Source organism: Lonchura striata, chromosome 3 (assembly GCF_050655825.1).
Source record: "Lonchura striata isolate lonStrDom1 chromosome 3, ASM5065582v1, whole genome shotgun sequence".
Lineage (NCBI taxonomy): Eukaryota > Metazoa > Chordata > Aves > Passeriformes > Estrildidae > Lonchura > Lonchura striata.
In genome coordinates, this window is record NC_140705.1 from 78,631,481 (window position 1) to 78,653,447 (window position 21,967).

Sequence of the window (21,967 nt, forward strand, 5' to 3'; positions counted from 1 at the left end):
TGGATGAGAGGAAGGGATGATACACCTTGTGGTATTGTTCTTTATTGTTTGTACAGTGGTATTAGCATTGTTATATTATTGCTTTTAAGGAGTTCTAGCAGCAATTATGAAGTTCTTTCTGTCTTCAGAAGCAAAGTAAGAAGAGTAGTGCTTCCAGGTGTTAACAAAAGGAGAATGGATGTAGTGGGAGAGAGGGAGCAATTTCAATAACTTTAAGACAAAAGGTTTTTAAAGGCTTGGGGAAAAAAAAGTGAATAGCTTATATTTTGTTTCAGGAATGAAATCAAGAGAGCCAAGATGTAAATGTAGCAAGAGAAATGGAAGGAAAAAGTGACTTTGGATAGAATGAACAAGAAGAGTAGTGAGAAGGGGGGAGCCCAGGAGGAGGTCCATTGCTGCAGGAGAATATCTCAATGAGAAATATTTAGGTATGTGCTGTGCTTGAGTAGTGAATCTTGGTGCCATACAGCCATATTAATTCATATCCTAGGTGTCAGAAACAGGCAGGTAGGTTCTGATCCTGAGCAGCTGTAAATTAATGTAGCTCCACTGGAGAAAATGGAGTCATGCTCATTTGCATAAACCCAAGAACTGACCATGATAGCAAAAAATTTTGCATATAATCAGGTCATCAGACCATAATCTAATTATCACAAATGATGAATTCTTGAACTCCCTTTCTTATTAAAAACAAGCAATAAGCCCTATCACATTGGTTTCTTAGAAGCACTACATGAATGAAGAATTCTTCAGCCATGCATGCTTAAAGGCCTAGATAATTTGCATTGTAGTCATTAATTCCAGGAACTAAAAAAAAATAAAGAGTTCAGAGTTCTGAGAACAAGACCTGTCGGTAGGCAAAGGAATGTCCTAGAGGTACTTGGAGGGCCTGGTTTATGCTTTCCTAGATTTCAGGGAATTTGTTTCAGCCAGCACTGGTACTCGGATGCATTATGTTAGATTTGTCTTCTTGCAGTGGATCTTTTGAAACAAAACTGTTTCATGTATATTTTTTTAGTCAATCATAAACTGTTTTTATACAGAGGTCTAGGGTACTCATATGTTATTCAGAAGTTCCAGGTTGGAGTTGTCCTTCTATACTCATGCACATGCAGATACACATTTCCTTGGGATTTAAGGATTGCATCTGCTTTTCTGACTGTGTTGAGGAAATTATGAAGATCTGCACTTTGGTTTAATGTTATTTGTTGTGCCATCTAGAGTGTAATTGCTTATCATATGTTTAATGGCAGTGAAATTATGCTACTTGTAGGTTCTAGGACTGCACTGGCTTTTTTCATGTACTTTCTCACCAGATTCTGTGCCCAATTCACCACCAGGCCCAAGCTTTCCTTTGTCTTCCTTTTGTTGCCAATGTACTTGCCTTTTGTGTCCCATACCAGCTTTGAGTCCAGGTGGGTTTTGGCTTTTCTAAGCCCACACTTGAATAGAGTTTTTATAGTTCTTCTGGATCCTTGCTCCAACCCCTTGCATGCTTCATTTTTATGTCTGAATTTGTCAGGACCTTCTTATTCATCAAGCAGGTTTCCTACTATTTTTAGTTGACTTTCTGATGGTCAGGATGGATCACTGTTGAGCCGAAGGAGGTGATCCTTAAAGATCAGCCACTGTCCATGTCCCTTGTTTTCTCCAGGGCCAGCTACCTTGGCACTCTTTGGCCCTAAATAGACCAAAGTAGGTTCTCCCGAAGTCCACATTTATGGTCTTGTTTTTTGCCTTTTCCCCTCCTCTCAAGATTTCAAACTCCATCAATTCAGGGTTGCTGCAGCCTAGGTTGCCTCCAGATTTCACATATGCACCTAGTTCTTCCTTGATAGAAGTGCTGCAGACCATGGCCCCTTGTTGGCTCCTCCATCCTTTGTGTCAAGGAATTGTCATCAATGCACTGCAGAAACCCTCTAAATTTCTTGTGCCTTGCTGTGCTGCCTCCCAGGCAACTAGAGAAATGTAGTGCTTCTTGGGTGATTCGTAGATGTCAGAAATCCAAAGTAAGAAAATTGCTGAGTGGTAAAATTATCTTGATAAACATGAAGTATTTGTGGCGCATATTTTTGTATGGATTTTGCTACCTGTCAGTATAAGCTGACACAGGACAATATTTGTGGGTTTTATACACATGTATATTTATTCAGAATCTGAATGGAGTTTCTTTTGCAATAAAATGTTTATTGTGTGGTTCTTCAAAATGGTGCTGAGACAAGTGCCAAACTGTATTTCCTGTAAACCAGGCAATATTCAGAGCTCACATTTCAGGGATCATTTTTTGGTAGTTTGTGTAATTACTTTATAGTAATGTCTAGGATCAACAAAGTAGAAAAGAATTAGTTTGAAAGGTCAGACAAGAAGTCACATTATTGACTTGGTATATACATTGTGAATACAATTAGCACAGATTCTGTAAGTTTGAAAAAACATTCTTGTTTCAAAATAAAGGAAATTGAAACCACACAGCTAGGCTTTGCACCAAAAAGAAGGTACAGAAATTGAGGTATCCTTAATGGGAGCTCTGGATTGTGACAGGGTATTCCTGGCAAAAACCAGTCCAGCTATCATTGCTTTTTGATTAGGCCTTTTTTTTTCAGGAAGCATCTGCTTTTGTTCCTTGAAAGATGAAGCTTGGTATTTTCATCATTATTCCAATGCTTTCTCCAGCAGTGCTTATAGAACATTTCACAAAGATGATATTCCATTCAGAAGAACCAAATATGATGGTTTTAAAAAACACATGCAATTTCTTTTTTACTTCTGAACAATATTTATATTCATTTATTCCCCTTTCAGATTAATTGGAATTGTAGATCCTTGGTCTAAATGCATCCTTCAGAGCTTGGAGTTGGTGGAGTTCCAAGGTCTGTCTACATCTACTTTTAGACTGAGGTTTAACACCAAGTCTTCATCTGTCTTTGAAATTTATCCAAAGTTTCTCAGTGTTTTTCAGTGTCAATATTCAGACATAGAGAAACCTCCAAATAGAACCCTTTCATACAAGGGTTTTTTTGGTTTGGTTTTTTAGTTGGTTGTTTGGATTTTGTTGTTGTTAGTTTTGGTTTTGCTTGGGGTTTGGTTTTTTGTTTGTTTGTTTGTTTTGTTTTTCTTTTTGTTGTTGTTGGTTGATTGGTTTGGTTTGATTTTGTGGGGTTTTTTTTAGTATGTCCTGTAAAGTACTATTCAGACTCAGAATTTGAAAGAAGCAGCTGTTAAAATGAGTGGCACTGGTCTTTGGCGAGCACATGGATTGGATTTGATGATTGTAGGTTATGCGCTAATTTTAAAATATTTACTTCTTCATAAGACAAACAAATTAGAAGTAGAATAAAGACTGGAGGTCATTCTTTCTTTGCCCCACTCAAGAAAAAAAAAAAAAAACACAAAAAAAAAAAATTCTCTGAGAAATCCTAACACCCTTAATCTGGTCACTAAGAGGGAAGGCATACTCACTGGCTCCTTGTGCAGAAGCTAGGCATTTCCTGAGAACACAGAGACACACAAATCTCATCATTATTTTATGCTCACCCTAGTACACAAACTAGATGTGTGTTTACAGTTCTAAAAAGCAAGTGCTACAAATAGGAGATAGCATGAACCCTATAAAACACTTAAAACAGCACCAGTTAATCCCAGATACATTATTTATGCTATTTCATTTGCTCAATGGTCATATTCAGATGGGTGTTCTTTTTACAGGGCTTCAGCTGTTACCAGATTCAAGAAAAGATGCAATGCCCTTGAAACAAGGAGCATCCCTTGCTCCTTTTTATGTGTTTCAGTGCATCTGAATACCATTTCTTCTTTATGAGACTGTCTTGTCAGGACTGGTTTTGCATGTATCAGCTGTTAGTAACCCTGGACTGGATCACAGCTGTTGACTATGATTTTTAAGAATCTTTTTCAACTGCAAAAGCTTAGCCAAGCCAGCTTGTGTGGATTCCTATGTCACTGCTGCCATCTTTGGGAAGTTTTCAATATTGCTGGGTGGGCTTTTTTTAATGTAGATCAATTCCAGCGACCGGGAAACGAACAAAATGTACATCACGCACATTGTTACAAGAACACAATCCAAAAGACAGAGAATGAAAGGTTGTATGTGGAATGCCTTCATTCTGTAAGGGATATTTTAAAAAACATTCAAGGAAAGGAGAGTCCTGATTTCTATTGCAGTTTGGTGTGAATTAAGCACTGGGTAATTGCCTAGCTTTCATCAGCTTCCCAGCCTGCATGTTCAGTAGCTCATTTCAAGAACCACATTAACGAACCGTCAGATTTCCAGGTCTGTTTGCACACATAAATGTGCAGCTGGATGCTCAAATGCCCAGGGCATGCATGCAGAGCAGCAGTATTATCATATGGAAATAGGTTTGTTGTATTTTTTAAGGGCATATTAATAGAACTCTAAAGCTGCTAAAGCAGAAGCTAAAGCCACAGGTAGTAAAATTCATTCCTCATGACATTCCTTATGAACTGATTTATGCATTCAGCAACAAAACATCTTTTTCAAACCTGGGAGAAGTGATATTTTAATGTAGTGTTCAACCACTTTGTTGAAAAAAATCAAGTTTTTACATCACAGTTGTAGTGCTGCATGTTCTGCAGGAGAAAATAGTCACTCAGTTATTCTTGTTATAAAATGCATTGTCTCACCCTTTCTGAAGGCATCTGAAGAAAACTGTCACTTTCCCTCTTTGCATCCCAGTTCCTAAGAATAATGCTTTCTTCCATGTAAAATTTCACTACTTTGTATCCATTTAAGTGATGACAACATACACTATAGCTTTATTTTCTTTACAATGTGACTAATGCTCTGACTTTATCTGATCTGGGGTAAATACTATATTGTTCCACTAAGTGACAGAGGATTTCTACCACCATAAGTGGGAGAGACACATATTTGTGTTTTAATATGTACCTATATATATTACATAGTTGGTTTTTGTTCCTATTTTACTTTTATTTTTCCTTTTTATCAGTTTCAAGTGGAATGCTGCACTATTTTATAATATAAAATAGGGAATTATAGGCACTAGATTACAAAAAGTCTTTTAAAAATCCCCATTTTACATTTTACAACTCCAACAACTTTAAATTTGTTCCTCTTATTCATAAATTACTAATCTTATCACTTGCATCTACTTTATAAGATATTCCATTAAATTATAAGGTGGCAATGATATTGGGGTTTTTTCGATGTTTCCTCATATAAATACTTTGTAATTTATTATGGAAATCATTTGTAGAAATCTTACATTAATCTGCATCCACTTTGCATTTTATTAGTCATCCAGGCATGAAATTGCTAAACATTATACACCAGATAGATGTGATTAGGTGTCTGGACTACTTAGTAAAGTTACTTAAAGGGGAACACATTTAAGTCAATACACAATTGTTTTTTCTCTCCAATGGGGTCAGCAAGAACCTAATACTTAATTAAATTCCTTTGTCATGTCTGTACTGCAGAGCGACGTAAGGGATCTCTGCAGTTCTGCATCCCCAAGCAGCGCTGAAACCTCCACCCAGCATTCTACAGCACCATGCAGAGAGAGTAATCCAGGTCCCAAACACACTACAGGTGCATTAGCTGCAGATTACTGGTATGGCCGTGAGACTTCCAGCAGGGTTACCCCAAAGCTTCTCAGCACTGCAACCTGCAAGTAAAACTCCATTTCTCCACCTGAAGAAAGAAAGAGTTTAGGCTACTGCTGCACAGAAATGAGAAGGCAGAGAGGAGAAGCAAGTAGAAAGGAATTAAGAGCAGAGGAGGATAAGTAGCTGTGACAGCTGGTCCTGAAGGAGGGGTCAGACTCTGTGGCAGCAGCTGTTTATGAGGCTAGGAAGAGCTCCTCAAAGTAGTAATGTTTAACATCTAAGGTCTTGTCAGGGTTCCTGCAGCATGACAAGCTAGAAGCTTTGCTCTCTCTGCTTGCCGTCCACAGCTCTGGCACAGGTAAGTAACAGGGACACAAATGCCTTGCAGGGTTTAGCAGCCTGCTGCTCTAGGCAGCTGCTTTCTTTGTTTAAACTTGTTAGGCTTCCTTTTCCAGCAGTAGTTTGGATGGCACCTAACTGGTCATCCCTTCCTAGTGCTTCAGGGCACAATATTGTTCTGCATCCTGTTAAAGCTGTGCACCTCTGCCAGGGCCATCTATGCCTGTTTCAACAACCAAAGCCGTAGTCTGCTTTGAAAATTGTGCAGTGTTTGAACTCACATTTGCTTGGGTAGTCAGCTATCAGATGGTTTGTTCAGTGGTAACAAGATGTGCCTATCTTATGTGCACATAATAGCACAACCAACAGTTTTTCACACTTTGAGTATACCACAGAATCTTGTTACTAACTCTGCTTTATAGGTTTTTCCTTCTTATTTTCTGGATGGGCTAATAAGTCTTACATCCTAGCCAACATGCTAAGAACAAGATTGTGTAATACCCTTGTGTGAAGGTATGGGTAGAGAAATCTGGAAAGAGCATTCTCTCTTCTCTCACAGAGGCCTGAAGTCACTTCTGAGAGAAGTATCTGGATCTGACCCTGCTTTTTTCTTCTCTTCTATCCCTTGCACCACTTAGACTACAAGGCAACAAAGAAGGGGGCTGGGAAGCAGAAATAAGATTGCCAATCCACATACATCAGCAAATTAGATTTGGGGAGGTCTGGAACAGGTTTTCGGAGCTTATGCTGTCAGTTTAACCAGCCCACCTTTTATGTGAATGCTGCCTAATGTAAGGCAAGCTCCAAGACAGTATGTTTGACTATGGGCACAAACTCACCAACACTCACTGAAAAGGCTTCAAATGTAAATCTAGTTCTTAGGAAATGGGCCCACAGGTTGTTTTGCAGGAGTCAGAAAGGAGGCTTTTACCTTCAAATTCAAAAGGAAAACATTGAAATCTTGATGCAGTCCTATGCTTAAAGCTTTTTATGTTTATAGAGAATTGCCTCTTATAGTATTGATGGCAAATTGCCCTTAGATTGCAAAAGCTGCACAGAGAATGCAGCTGTATTTTTGAAACCATGTTTTGACAGATTGTCATGCTTCTCACAAAAGTTTGATTTTAGCTGAAATATGCATAGTAAATGTGTGTACTTTATTATAAGGAAAAAGACCAAAATTGCTCTGCAAGTACTACTATGCTTTGCAATTGCCTCATATCTGATAAAACTGGTGTCATTAGAAATGAATGCTTTTTGTACTGCGGCATTTATCTTCATTGTAGTATTTGCAGGTTTTTCTGTAACTGGCAATTGGCAAAGCCACAAATTCTGAGTAAACATAGCTTTCTCCAGATGGTAAATACTCTGCTTTTAAAGTTTCCTGCTGTAAGGACAAAAAATATCAAAAGACAGGGTGTGTGGATGATGGTTCTGGATATAACAAAGTGCCAGAGGCAAAGTCAATCCAATACCTGAAATGTCTGGTCCACAGCAGCAGCATGACCTTCGCAGAGGGTGGGGGGTGGTTTTAATTGACTTTGGGTGGAAATAAATAATGAAGTTCATAGTTTTAGAGTGAAAACTAGTCTGTGTTTATGGAGGTCTGAACTGTCACCAAGATCCAAGTCCTGTCTTACTTGAAAGTCATGTGGCATGATAAAGTCATATTCTGTGAAATCTGGGGTTTGCAGGCTTTTCTAGAAGGAAAAAAAATCTATATGTACTTCTTGGTCACATAACACCATTTGTACTTTGGAAAGTGCATTTGGAAACCATGTTTTTCTAAATGGAAACACAATAGAGACATGACTTGGGTCATTCTATTTATCACTTCCTGATTGCTTTGATTTTCCATATGGCATACTCACTTTTTCAATATAAATGTTTGCTCCAATCAGCAGCCTATAGTTTGACTAGAAAAGTTCATTTAGGATTGAGACTTGGTGCCCTATAATATTTTACATTTTCAAGGAAGTTTTCTAACCAGATGTTGATGTTGTCCAGTGAATATAATTAATTTTTTACCTATCCAGTGCCTTGTTTGTACTACTATTTAATAAAACACTCTTCAGGTTAAAAAAGTCTGGTTAAAAAAAAAAATTGTTATTCTGATAAAGAGCAAACAACTTTAAATTTTTTTTCTATGCCATACAATTATTTGATGGTTGGAACTCAGGATATTCTGTGTGATTGGTGACTACATAGTTTCACTCCTCCATTATATTTTCACTTGCAAAAGAGAGCAGGAGGAAAGCATGGAAATACTTCACAGATTACCTCTGTTAGGCAAAGTTTTGACCTTATGAAACCAGAATGTGGTTCTTTAGAGGAATAATCTGAGATGGCTATTGGGGAAGTCCAATGCCTAAAAGCTTCATTATGTGCTGCTATATAATCTTGGACAAATACCTTTAGTGTGGATCCTCAGTGGCATTAGGTACACATATCAACTGAATTAATATCCTCAGATTTTAGAGATCTGTGGCCCAGGTTTTCTACAAATCAGGTTTCAGTCATTAAAACAGTAATAGCAGTCCTCTGTTGCTTTACTGGTATGCAATGAAGGAGGTTTTCTTACAGTTCCAAGATGTTCTGATGCTGTGGTTATCAAAGCTGAGCAAGTATTTTAGAATGCTTATTTTCCTTTGATGTGTAATATATAACCAGACTGGTTTTAAAGACATAAAAATGTCTCCTTAGTTCATACGTGTCTTAGATTATGCATGGCTTCTCTGGGATTCTCTTTAGACTATACTACAGCCTTCTCACATTACAAGAGCACTTAAAGTGCATTTTCTGGCAGCTCAATAAGTAATAGAATTAACACCTGTCAGCTGTGGTTTATTTCAGCCTTATCATGAATTATAATGTAGCACTTTTTTGGTTTGGTTTCAAGCTTGATTTTAGAAGAAAGAGTGAGGTAGATGCGTTGAAGGTTGATTTCTGATGTACTTGTTTCCCTGAGAAAGAAGGTAAAAGTTGTAAGTACTGCATTTTAAATGAAAGATGAGGAGATCTGTGTTGGTTTTCTTAATTCATATAGTTATGATTTCTGAGAACCTTTGCATCACTTGCATGCTAGCTTTGCTCCAGTACTGATGAAGATGTTGATCCTGCCTGCATTCAGTAGCTTTTAATTTTCACAGTTCTCATCAGTAGTGAAGGGTTCAGACAGTCACCACTGAATGAGGGATGAGCAAAAAAGTAGGAGTGATTCTTATAAGATTTTACAAGTCAATATATTCTCAGTGACAACAGTCATAACAGAAGAAACTGATTCATTCTATAATGAAATTACAGGTTTGATAAGAAAAAGTAATTGCACAAAATCATTTTCTTCAAGTCTTTTTGTAAGACATCAAGCTAGAGAATATTGTGATAAGGAATTCATCACCATATTATATCAATAAAAGCTGTTAGTGGGCTGGGTTCCAAATGATGTGGTTGGAGTCTGAGCAGGAGCATTGTTTCATCACTGTCAGGTGATGCAGTATAAATGCCTCATCGTGCTTTGATCATGGGGCTTTAAGAACTGACAGAGCACAGAAAGCAGTGTTTGCTATGAAGAATCTATGCAAATCAGGGTTTTGGTAGCAGTATTTGACAGGGACTGTCATCAAACCTGTCATGATTCAATACTCAACAGTGATTGAGAAGTATGTAAAAAAACTTTGCTGATGCAGCAGAGCAATGATACAGATTAGTCAAATATAACTAGTGACAAAAACAAGACAATCCTCAGAAAAGTGCAGTTAATATGATTTGGGACTGGAGGAGAGAGGGAGGATGAATGATTTAGCCAGTGAGAAGCTTAGGAGATTCTCTGAGTAGGTTAAACCAGCTTCAGAGGTATCTTAATTACAATACCTAAGCACCTTCACAGGAAGAAAGTATGGGATACTGAAAGACGTTTTATTTTAGCAGAGAAATGCAAACCAGGAAGCAATGTCTGGAAGCTGAAACTAGAAAAAGTCAAAGTAGACATTAGATACAAATTTTAAAAGTGATTTTGAAGGCCCAATAAAACACTGTACTAGAGGTATGAGTGCATCTTTCCTCACCTGATGTCTTTAATCTCGATATGAACATTGGCTTTGGAAGGCACACCTTGACCAAAACGTGGTCTGTCTTCAGTACAAATCCAAGAGTGATAACTAAAGGAGGGAAAAAATGTTAGCTCAGATTTCAACATGGATTGCAAAAGGCTGGTAAGAAATCTGGGTATGTGCTTGAGTTTAGCAAGAAGTCCCTAGCAGTGCACCTACAATGCTGCAGATTAAACCTTGTCCATGACTGCCTCATTGCAAACTTCCCTGCATTCTTCTGTGCAGGCACATGGAAGGACATACGGATGAAAAAGAAAAGGAATATCTGAGTTGAGGAGTAGTTTTAAAATAAAAGAAGGGAGCTCAAACTTGAAGCTTTGTGCAGGGAATTGGAGTATTTTATTGAAGTTGGAAGAAAGATTATTTTAACAGTATTATTTATAAGCACTGTAAGGAGATATTATCAGAGACCAAAGAAAAGGCATTTGCAGTAGGCAAGGGAGAGAATGAGAGCTGTGGTGCTTAATCCAAGGGAAAGCAAATATTTGAAATGTTGTGAAAAAGTAATGGTAAAATCTTACTTCTAAAAAACCAAGCAGCATAGCATGCAAGTGACAAACTCTTTTTCCTTTCATCCAAAAAAAAAAAAAAAAAAAAAAAAAAAAAAAAAAAAAAAAAAAAGAGAGCTACATTCTGCTCACACTTCCAAAGTTAAAACACTATCAATGGGCCAGTCAGGAGTAACTGAGACTGAAGCTTCACTTTATCACCCCAGTTTTTATTCAGCATCACTGCAGACATCATCTATGGGGTTTGAATTCCATAGACGTGACTAGAGTTTAGTTCTGATCTTACCTTTTGTTTGAATAATCATAATGATAGGAGGATTTTTAAAACAGGCTCTGAATCCCTGTTGAGGTTTTTAATACCCCCTATTCTGAGGTCACTGGATTTAGGATTTCTGCTTGGTTCTATCTCATACACTTCTACAGATATTCAAAAGCCTGTAATAGCCCACACACAGGTTATATTAATTTCCAGTGCCTAAATCCCTTAAGTGCTTTGGGGATTTCCCTGCTAATCCTCTTTTTAATGCAGGGGTAGGTTTGAACCTTTGGGATTTATTCTTTGTGTTGGTTGTTTTTCAACCAAAGAATCTTTCAAGGGTAACAGCAGCAAGTGCTAAATGCATAAAGACATAGAAAGTTTATTTGCTGTTTATATTATCACAGCAATCTGCCAGTCTTTTTTTTTTTTGGCACAAGAAGGAAAAGAAAGTCTAACTATTATTAGTAATTACAGTACTTATAGTAATTTTGAACACTTACTAATATTAAATTTATGAAAAAGTATTAAATCCTGACTGAACATCAAATCCTTTCCTTTCCAAGGGCAAAGTAACTGTATTAATATTAATGGAGCCATAAAATACAAGTTAACTGACAGCATTTTTGCAGTTGCTTACTGCAATTGTATTTTGTTACAGAAAATTTATTGTATTTTTCATGTCTGAAAGTACAAAATGAGAAAAACTATCACAAACTGCTCTTTGTTGTAAGTGACATGCCTTTTCTTTATGATGCATGCTTTGCCATAAAAAGGGAGTGCTTAATGCATTTCTGTTGGGAGATGCCTATTTATTCTGACAAACTGATCAGCCTTCGGGGTGTTTCTTTGCCACAGAACTAATTCTACATCTCATCCATTATCTAATAGGATGTGAAAAGAGTATCCTGTCTTACAAAAAAAAATCAGGCTTTGTTTCATTACAAGGATGTGGCAGGCCCACTCACAGACTTACTTGCAGGATATACAATTGTTAGTGAAAGGCCCAGTTATACACTCATGAATGTTTCAAATAGGCCTATGGGGAAAACATTGGTAACATTGGTACTGAAGATCATTTATTTCAAAGGCAAGTATAAAATATGGCCTCTATAATGAGAAAATGCATTTCACATCTTAAATAGTACTACAGGAGCTTATGAATTTTATTATTGTAATAAACACCAATGCCATATAAACTAGCCAGCCAGAATGTCTCTGCAAAAAATATATGCCCTGATTATTTTTCTTCTCTTTCTTCATTATTTCTTCCTCTACAATGTTTATGAAAGGTTTAAAATTGTGCTTGCATGGAAAATGAGAGATTGGAGTAAGGAAAGCAAGCTGAGGCATTGTGTAATAAGGCAGTGATAAAGCAAGTGTATACAAAACACTATCAGACACATGTTGTCAGTCAGATGTGCTCTTAAGGAAATAAAGTCACAAAGGAAAAAGAGAATAGGATACACAGTTGGAAATTCAATTAAACCCAGGCATAACCTTAAGTGTTAAGAGATAGACCTTTAAAACCCTAGGTATCCAGATGAAAATTCTCTACGTGTTTGAGCAGAGCTTAACAGGCCCAAAATTTTGACCACTAATGCACTACAAATCGTTGTATTTACATGATGTTCTATTACAACAATGCAGCCTCTTTGCAATATACCCACAAAAAAGTGCTTCCATTGTGAAACTGCTAACAACCATAAGTTAATTAACAAATCAGTGTTGGTTGAAGTAAAACAAAGCATTTTAGATCATTGACAAAATAGAGGGAGAAGTGACCCAAAAGCAAGCGATTAGGTTTGATATCTCTGGAAGTTAGAACACTCACTCCACTGCACTGCTCCAAATTTCCCTGCCTTTCTAAATAACAGGATCAATCCTTTTGCACTTGCACTATTCTTCTTTTCATAAAGGGTGGTTTCTTTAGCATGACAATAAAATATGATTTTCAATGCTTCTTTGAAAAGTGAAAATACAGTTTGAAAGATTTCAAAATGAAAATACAAAAGCTGGGATTACTGGCAGACAAACATTCTAGTGTCATGTCCTCCTGATAGCCTTTATTCATTATCTGTGAATGCAGATCTGTATCTAAAAATCAAGGCTGTTTTATAAGTCTTGCTTATAATGCCAGTCAGAATGGCTTACCTCTGAGAGAACTTTTAAAGTCTGGAGTTGCATCAAGACAGCATAGCTTTAAAACAGCGTAAGAGAGACCCATTCTACATTATTGACTTTCCCCCTTACCTGCAAGGACACAGAATTTAATGTAGCATTGATGGGTCAAAGATTTGACACATGTCAAGTCAGATATCTTCATTTGAGAGTTTAAAAAAGGCATCAAACCTGATACATATGAACTACTTTAGGTGGCAGAGGCAGACAGACTGATTTAGGGAGAATTGTTTCACTTACCTGCAAAAGACATTACTTTCAATGAAGCCTTATGTAAAGAACAATGTTATTTAAGGAGGATAAAACCAGAACAACTGCTAAACATGCAGTAAAGGTCTAGAGGTAGATTCCTAAACCATGTGTTAAGTATCCTATCATTGTGTTTTTTCTATGGATTTTTGTAAACCATCCTATAAAGGCCTATGGCAAGGATGTAATTTCCTAGAAAATGGTATTTCATATGGCCTTTTATAAAGTGGTTGTCCCCTAGCAAAGTCAGCAATAGTTTTCTATAGAGAAGGCATTTGATTCAGAACTATGAATAGACTATTTCCATTAGCAAACACATACAGCAGAACAGCTTTTTTCAGCTATCACCCTTCTTCTATAAATAGATTTCACAGGAGGAAAAGCATACCCATAACTAACTAGTATGACTTTGTGTCCCTATATGAACCATGTTGCAAAATCTCATTTTTTAATAATGGCATTTATGTTACTTCATTGACAAAATGTATAATAATAACAGCAAAATTGTTGTGTTAATGATCAGAGTGTATAATAAGATGCACAATTAGGAGGATTATGGAAATTTAATGGGAAGAGAAGGGCAAGGGATCATCTATTGTATGATTCTTCATTATTGTAACCTGCTGTCTATGTCCCTAATGTGTTTTTATGACTGGCATGCTTTGGTTTGTTTTTCAGTCTGTGTTCTGCCGTGAATGTAAAGAAGAATTCCATGAAGGGGAGTGCAACTCTCTCCTCAGCCCACCAGGAGCCATGGCCCAGAAGGTATGGATCTCACAACTCCTGATCACTATCCCTGGCCCAGCCAGAGTGACATTTGTCAAATGGGTCCTAATTATAATCCTAAGTAAAAGCAATTATGTTCATGCTGAATTACTCCAGCCATCAGAATTGCCAAATTGGCTTTGCGGCAGATTTCAGTCTCTGTGATTGATAGAGCAGGAACACACAGCACTCTGCCATCTCTTGATAAAGAAAAAGCCTTCCCAGTGGGCTTCTAGGGTTGTCTTTATTCAATGTGAATACTTTTGAAAGGCTTTGTATAGTATTTTTGCCTTTCAGCTTATTTTCAGTGCACTGGTCAGGAAATCATGTGAGTTTGGGCCGAATAATAGGGCTTTTATAAAGCCTATGCAGAAAATACTATTGGTAATTTTTGTTTTCGCTTACAGAAATAAAAAATAGATTGTCTAGGCTGCAAGCTGTTAGATTATAATTATTCTAGGTTGTTCTATAATTTTGTAGCTATTGTAGTTATAGACCAGGAAAGGAAATAGTTTTTCTCTCCTGGCATTGCTCTTTGTTTGAGATTCAAGTTTTCCTTGAAATAAATAAATTGTGTAAACCACAGTCTTTCCAACTTAAAAGAAAAAAGAGACAGAGAGAGAGAGAAAGAGCAGAAGACATCCCCCTAAATATCTCACAGCTTGATGCCCAGGCTGCACTTCTAGGAAGCAGAAAACTGGTATTCAGATATCTGGCAGGTTTGCTGCTAAGAAGCTCAAAACTCAAACCCTGAGCCTCTACATAGTCCAATATGGCAGATAAAGGTTTGTGGGCAGGTGTTGATAAGGGCTTGCATCCAACCAGCTCTCAGGGAGGTGAGCCAAGCTCCTGTGACTGCCTGCAGGCAGGCTCTGTCTGAGACTGGCTTTTGGGGACTCACTGAACACAGACTGGCAGGGAGCTGAAATTCTACTGGAAGTGTTTGCCATGTGCTACCAGAGATGGTTCATATGCTATACTTTGCAGACTTTGCACCAGGTCATGACCTGTGTAGAGGTTCTTCTCTTTAACCTTTCTTAGTGAAGCTCTTCTAATTTATAAAAAGAATTAGTACTACTTGTGACAGAATGAAACAGCCTGTATCCTCCTAGTCAGTCAGGGTATCTCCTATCTCTGTTGACCTGGAACTTGTGTATTGTATCAGACACAAAATCTATCTACTTTCCCAGCCTCAAGTGATTTGTGATGCACATGTGGTATTTTATGTTTAGTAGCTATCAGCAACTTTTTTTTCCATGAATTTGTGCAACCCATTTTTTAATCCATATGTATATATAATAACGAGATTAGCATCTTAGCTGCCCTCTATGAAGAATGGTTAATTTGCAATAGCCTTAGAGCAGTTTTATGGTTCCCATTCACAATTATATATATAAAAAAAGCAACTTCAACAGAGAGTGAGAGATGCTTAAAGCATCTAACAGCCTAGTAAAGCAGGAGACCAAGGCTCAGTGCCTTACCTGAATCAAACTGAGCTATAACTTGAGTATATCTCAACATGAACAGAGAACTCTATATTCATTAAGTTACTTATGCTTAGAGTTTTGCCTAGAGTACTAAAAGTCATCATGGCACGCTAGAAGTGAATTCAACAACGTGAAAACTAGAGTTCATGTAATTTTTATTTTCCAAGGCCAAGATAAAGGTATGCCAGGAAGAATCAGAGTACCATAGGAAGAAGTAATTTATTTTAAATATTTGAATATTGCCGTTGCTTTTCCTTGTAACAATGGGAGCACTTCATCCATCTGACTCAATCTCACAGTGCATGAATTGCACCCAGTTAGACCTATTAACTTAGCAATGTTGCAGTTCTAGTGTCACGTGAATGTTCTCGCTGTTCCTGAAAATTTTCCTGTACTCTGAAGGAATTGTTCCAGAATAGCTCAATGATAGTAGCAGTATAACTCCTGCACCTCTACAAATCGGGTCCCCTGCACAGACAAGACCACAGACTACGCACGAGTCAGTGAGACTCCAGTCTAAACCGAAGTTAATTGATTTAGGTCTGCCTCCTCTTCCTCTAAGAAACTGAGAGCGGCACTAATTAAACGTCTCCACGAGGCGGTGCTGTGCCACTGAAGGAATGTTTTCCCTCGTTTTCCTTAGCCGGACGAGCAAACCCAGCGTTTCAGAAGCTGCTGAGGCTCTGGTTTCACCCGGGCAGCATCCCTGCAGAGCCGCCTGCACACACACAGGGCTCCCGTACGGGCACACAGACCATTCCGGGGGCGTGTAGGGAGAGCAGGGACAGTTTCCATCTCTCTCCCTGAAATCAGTGTAAACATTTATCCACCTGCCAGGAGCATAGGACAGTGCGTCAGACCTAACTTGCTGTGGTTGTAGTGCTTGGTGAGGCAGTGAGAAGGCTTGTTTTATTTTTGCCTTATGGTCTGCTTCAAGGTAGGAATAATAACTGCCAGAGTTGTCTCCAGCTCATGCAATTTGATTCCTGTCTGGATCCTTTCCATATCATTTATTTTATCAAGACATCTTACTGACACAATTTCTGCCAGTCAAATTTAAGGATCAAACAAATGCAACAAATCAAACAAACTAAACTGTTCCTCTCCAGAAGAGGTTCAGGATGCACAATCAGTTTCAGAGAAATAGTTCCAATAAGAAAAATGTAGGGCTTGCTTTGGCCTGTAGTAGCTGCAGTAGCGAAAGGACCTTCTCTTGCCTTCACATTTCTGCAAATGCCTGCAGGCCCCTGGCGTTCAGCAATATGAAACACTGTGGACAGGTTCCGGCCTGTCAGCGCAACAGAGGTGAACATGGTGGAGCATGAGGAGTGTGACAGAGGTGAAAGAAAATCCAAGAAGGAGAGTTGTTGGATGGCACAGGAAGAGCTGTGCTGGCACTCCATGCAGCTCTCCTAAGGTGTGTCAAGGCACTGCATGGGCCGTCTACTTCCTGGGGACTTTCCATGTGTCAGGGCAGGGCCTGAGGACAGGGATGAGCCAAAATACTGGAAGGTGGGTCCACAGGTGCCCTGTGACTGGGCTGGACAGGGATGTGGGCAGCTGGAGACAGGCCCTGCTGCAGAGTCACCAGGAAGCGACATGGGTTCCCGAGCCATGAGCAGAACACAGGGATTAGCAGAGGACTGGAGCAGCAAGGTCTGATGGTACTCTCAGAGCCTGACACCAGTTTGGGAAGACTTGGAGAAAGAGATCCCTCAGAAGCAGAGACAGAGCCTGATACAGAGAAATCTGAGTGTCCACGAAAGCCGAGCTGACTGGAGAGACTGTCAGATGGAGCAGAAGCTCCAGAAAGAGGAAAAGAAAGAGACATGTGAAATGACATGGCACAGCTACGAAGGTCCATGAAACATAAATGGTGGTGATTAAATGGGCCTGTGCTTGGCAGATGTCAAAAGGAGGGAGGTGGAAGCCTGAGGTAAAGAGAGGGGAGTGAAGCTGGTGGACTGTGAAGGAGGGCAGAGAAGGATGGAAGGCGCAAGGGGTAAGTTGGCAGGAGGAAGGAAGAGGGCAGCAACAACTGCAGGACATAGGAGGGATAAAGCAGGAGCCACTTGTGGATCTCTGAACACCTATTCCAAATAGAGGATTTGGAAGCTTTAGGGAAGCTAAAAGGCCTTACTTGCTGCTTGGGGTAGAAAAGGCAGACTCGACAGCAAGCGTGCAGACAGCAGCATAGCTTTAACTACTGACATATCATGACCTTTCAGATCTGTGCACAGATATTGCATGGCCCATTGGGAAGGATAAAATGTTCTCTTTCTGCTTAAATGTCTACTTTTAGCCCAGCTAGGCCATTGGAAGCTTATCTTAAACATTTACTTACTGGTGCAGGACTGATTATTTCCCATCTTAGTGTGTAAATTACATTATTTCAGGGAAAATAAAATTTATCTATGGCAATATTAGTTGAGAAGCTTTGTTTTAAAACCATTGCAGCCTCCTGGAGCTATTTGAACTTTGGGATGACAGAAGAAATCATATTTGATGAATTAAAAGGCACAGTGTGCATGATGGAATCAATGACACAGTAAAGGTGACTCCACGCAGATTTAGGTTTAGAAATAACCACATAGTCCCTGCAATGTACACCACAAAACCAAGCTTCCTGACCTCTTAACCTCACACATAGACAGCCTGTGCTGGTGGGGAATCTAGACATAAACCTGCTTCCTCTGTAAGTCTCCACCTTAAAATTAGCCTAGCTTTCAAAAAAACTTTTCTGTATGGTTTTCCTTTTACAACAATAAGCAATACACGTTCTTGTTCGCTAACTGGACAAGAAAATGTGGCCACATATTAGATTTGAACTTTTTCAGAGTAGCTCCCAGGATGGTTTTGGTGCTGGGCATGTTGATGAGACACTGGCAAGGTAAACTGTAATAGCAGTGACACTGATGTATAAGTGGAGCCTATATAAATAAATGAGTAGAATATGGGGCACTGACTCGTAAGTGTTTGGGGGGAAAAAAGGTAACACAACCTGGATGAAATGTGTTTTTAAAAAGTATGTTTTAGAGTTGGTTCTGTGGACAAACTTTCTCCAAGAAGCAGCTGATTATCTTGTCCTACCAAACTCCTTAAAAATCCTGTCTGAATATACCTAGTCTTAGACCAAGCCTTAATTCCAGCTAGTCAGAGAAGGAGTCTGTTCTGGCAAGTCTGGCCCTACAATCCATGCAATCCAGTAAAATCCATCTCTAAATATTCATCTTTAGCTGCTGATGCAGCTAAAAATTCTTACCTATTTCTTGCACACTGGTTACAGACTAAGTGGTGTAAATTTCTGCCACTTTGTTACATTGGAAATCTCATTATCTGCTAAAGGTGTTCATTTCAGATCATGTTCACTGAATATGCAAAGTAAAAAATATATTGCTGGTTTTAGAAAAGTCTTAACTTATCAATGATGCATTTTTAGCCCATTTACAATAACATTAGGACTTACAGTTCAAACTAGAGTTAAAATAAAGGATATGCAAACTTTCTAGTAACACCCATTTCCCTGGTGTTATTTTTAACCTTCCACTGCTTCTCTGGGTTCTAGGCTCAATAGCTGCAATTGGGAATGGGCTGGTATGGTGAATCCTTTACCAGAAGGATCATGATGTTGATATTGAAGGATTTTTTTTCCTTCTTATTCTATAATCCACTTGGAGTCAGTCTTATTTGTTTGTTAACAGACTCCTCTGATACATAAGTCAATGTTGATGTGTTCTACCCAAGTCAGTTATACTTTGTTCTCTTTGTTGTCCTCAAAACTGTTTTACCCTTCCTTCAAGACTGTATTTGGGTAACTGACCACTTGAATGTGGTTTATAATGGTGGGACCTCCCATATCATCCTGTGCCTCTGCTTTCAAGGCTTCTCCTATCATCCCATGTAGTTACTCCTTTGTGCAGAATTTATTGTAGGGTCAAAGACAGTTTGTTCTGATTGATAGGACCTACAATAGTCATTCCTGTCTGTTAGTTACAAAAATACATGGAACTGTTGAACCATGCAATAATACAAAAATTGTACAAAAGCAAAAGTAGAACAGGGGAATAGTCACCAGGTCATTCAATAACTGCTGTCACAGGCTAAACCAAATCTCTAGGCGTGTCAAAACAAGTTCAGATAAAGCCTGATTGGTCCTGAGGCTCATGATGCTGGCTTGGCACAAAGGCTGTGGTCCCTTACAATAAACAGCAACACCATTTTTACTGAGGCATCAAGATACAACTTCTAAACCTTCATCTACAGTCTTTTCCAGTGTAAATTTATAGCTAATGCTGTAAAATTTGCCTTCAACTCTGCTCTTAACCTGTGGGATGTTGCCTGTCCTGGCTGTAGCCCTAAGCTGGAGGCCTTTGTCACCTAAATCCCAAAACCCTTCCCAGACCTAACACCTTCAAATCAAACCTCAGCTGTTCCTTGTTTGGAATTCAGCCCTCACAGTTTTCAGATCTTCTGGGCTCAAACCTGACCCGGGCATGATGTCTCAGGCAAACAACTGGCTCAAAGCAGACTCACTGGATCACCTCCCAGACCTGTTTTCTGCTGCACAGGTTCAACCTAAAGGCACATCCATGCACTCACACACACATCCAGGAAAGCCTGTCACAGCACCTGGCATCCTGCTGAAGGATGTTGGAATGTAGCTCCTGGAAAAGGTTCTAGCTCACTTGGGCCACAGGTGAGCCTGCAGCCCATCTTTTCCTCCTGTGTGCAGGTCTCAGAGTTGACAGTAGGGGGTATGAAATGCACAGGTATTGCCTGCCGGGCTTCCTTCTCCATCGTGGAATGACAGATGCTGAGCTCCCATGCTACAAATTTCCAGCAAGCATGTAGGGTTGTGAAGCCTGGTCTCTAAGCAGCTAATGATGATCTAAATGATAAATAGTAAGTGCTAACCACAGAAAACATTCATTATTTCCCTGCATTTTAGTGAAAGGAAAAGCTACTGGAAAGATTCATCATACATAGTATCTTGCAATGAGACCTGAGTCACAGTATGAAATGTGGAACATCTATTATTAGGCCATTGATTTTTTTTTTTTCCCATCAGATAAATTTTAAAAGTTAAATAAAACATGACTGTACAAGGAATGGCACACCTAGCTTGAGTTCTAAAATATCTTAAACTACTGAAAAAGAAACTGAGGCTCAGGGTTTTAGTGTTTGGTATACTCACAATGTCAAGCTCAGGACATTTCAGCCTAATTAAAGGAGCAAGAAAAATAATGTAACCAGAAAATGTCCCATAAAATTAATCTATGTGTTATAAATAAAGATGCACCAGAGAAAATTTAAGAATAGGTCTTAATTTCCTGTCTAATGAGAAATAGATGATAACTATATAGAGAAAATTTTAGTTTTCCTGTTTTGGGGAGCAATAAAGTAAAAAAAATGTGACAGACTACTTTTGTTTATGAGGCTCAGCTGACAGTCATTTTCAGCAGTGTTGCCACTTATGAGAGAAGGAACGTTCTTTAGTCTACTCATGGAAAACAGTTATATAAGAATGACCTGTATTAGATTAGATTTTCTGCTTTAGAGCAGTGCAAATTCAATATTCACCATCTACCTGAATTTAATTCATTATATGAATGGCTGCAACACACAGAGTGAGAATCTTGCTGTGCAGTGTCACCAAACCAGAGCACTCTTCCATCTTGTATCCAATATAATACCCTGTGTATATCAATTTGATTTTAAGTAGTTGCTGTCATCACAAAGCAGCTCTTTCATTTTGTGTCAGAATTCCCCAGGCACACTAGACAAATTGGCTCACACAAAGCTGCTTCATGTGGATTTAACTGGATCATTGTAGTACTTGCATCTCTATTTTTCCTGTGAAACTTATTCTCATTGAATTAATATATTTTCTATTCCTTATCTATAGCCACATTTTAGCATTTTGAATTAGCCTTAATCTGTCTCTAAAATAGAGCAATAGTCCCACAGCTATGCACATCTCTCTTTGTGAGATTTTGAGTCTTAAATGGCTCAAATAATCCATTTTCTTCCAAAACCCTCTAGCCTATCTAGTGCACTAGACACCTGCTATTTTTACCCCCTGCAGTAAAAGACACCAATAAATATGACAGTATGTTAATTCATGTGATCATGTTCATAAAACAGTCCTGGTGAAGCCAAGAAGACAAATTTAAGTTGGACTGTCACCACACATTGTAGATCAGGCTTCAACAGCTGAGACTGCTTTTGCTTAGAGCTCTAGCTCTAGTGGGCTGTGTTAACCTAAATATTATGGTGGGATGAACATTGTTCATGCAAAATGAATTTTTCTTTGTCTTCCTTTCAAATGCTTTCAAGTATACATAGCTTTTCTCACATTCTTGTTAGAAAATGAGTAATACTTCCTGTTTTGAGACATCTAAACCTTTTTAAAATTCTGTATTTCACATAAAGTGAAATAATTTTACGTATTTCTATTCCCCTAAATAA

General features: G+C 38.6%; 1 protein-coding gene across 2 annotated transcripts in view; it reads left to right on the forward strand.

Annotated features, from left to right (window-relative positions):
- Positions 1 to 21,967, forward strand: part of PRKN (parkin RBR E3 ubiquitin protein ligase) — a 693,458-nt gene that overhangs the window by 663,552 nt on the left and 7,939 nt on the right. For both annotated transcript variants that reach the window (XM_021544140.3, XM_085576857.1), the window contains one exon: positions 13,926 to 14,012. In XM_021544140.3, the coding sequence (XP_021399815.3) occupies positions 13,926 to 14,012 (87 nt within the window). The remainder of the gene's footprint in view (positions 1 to 13,925; positions 14,013 to 21,967) is intronic.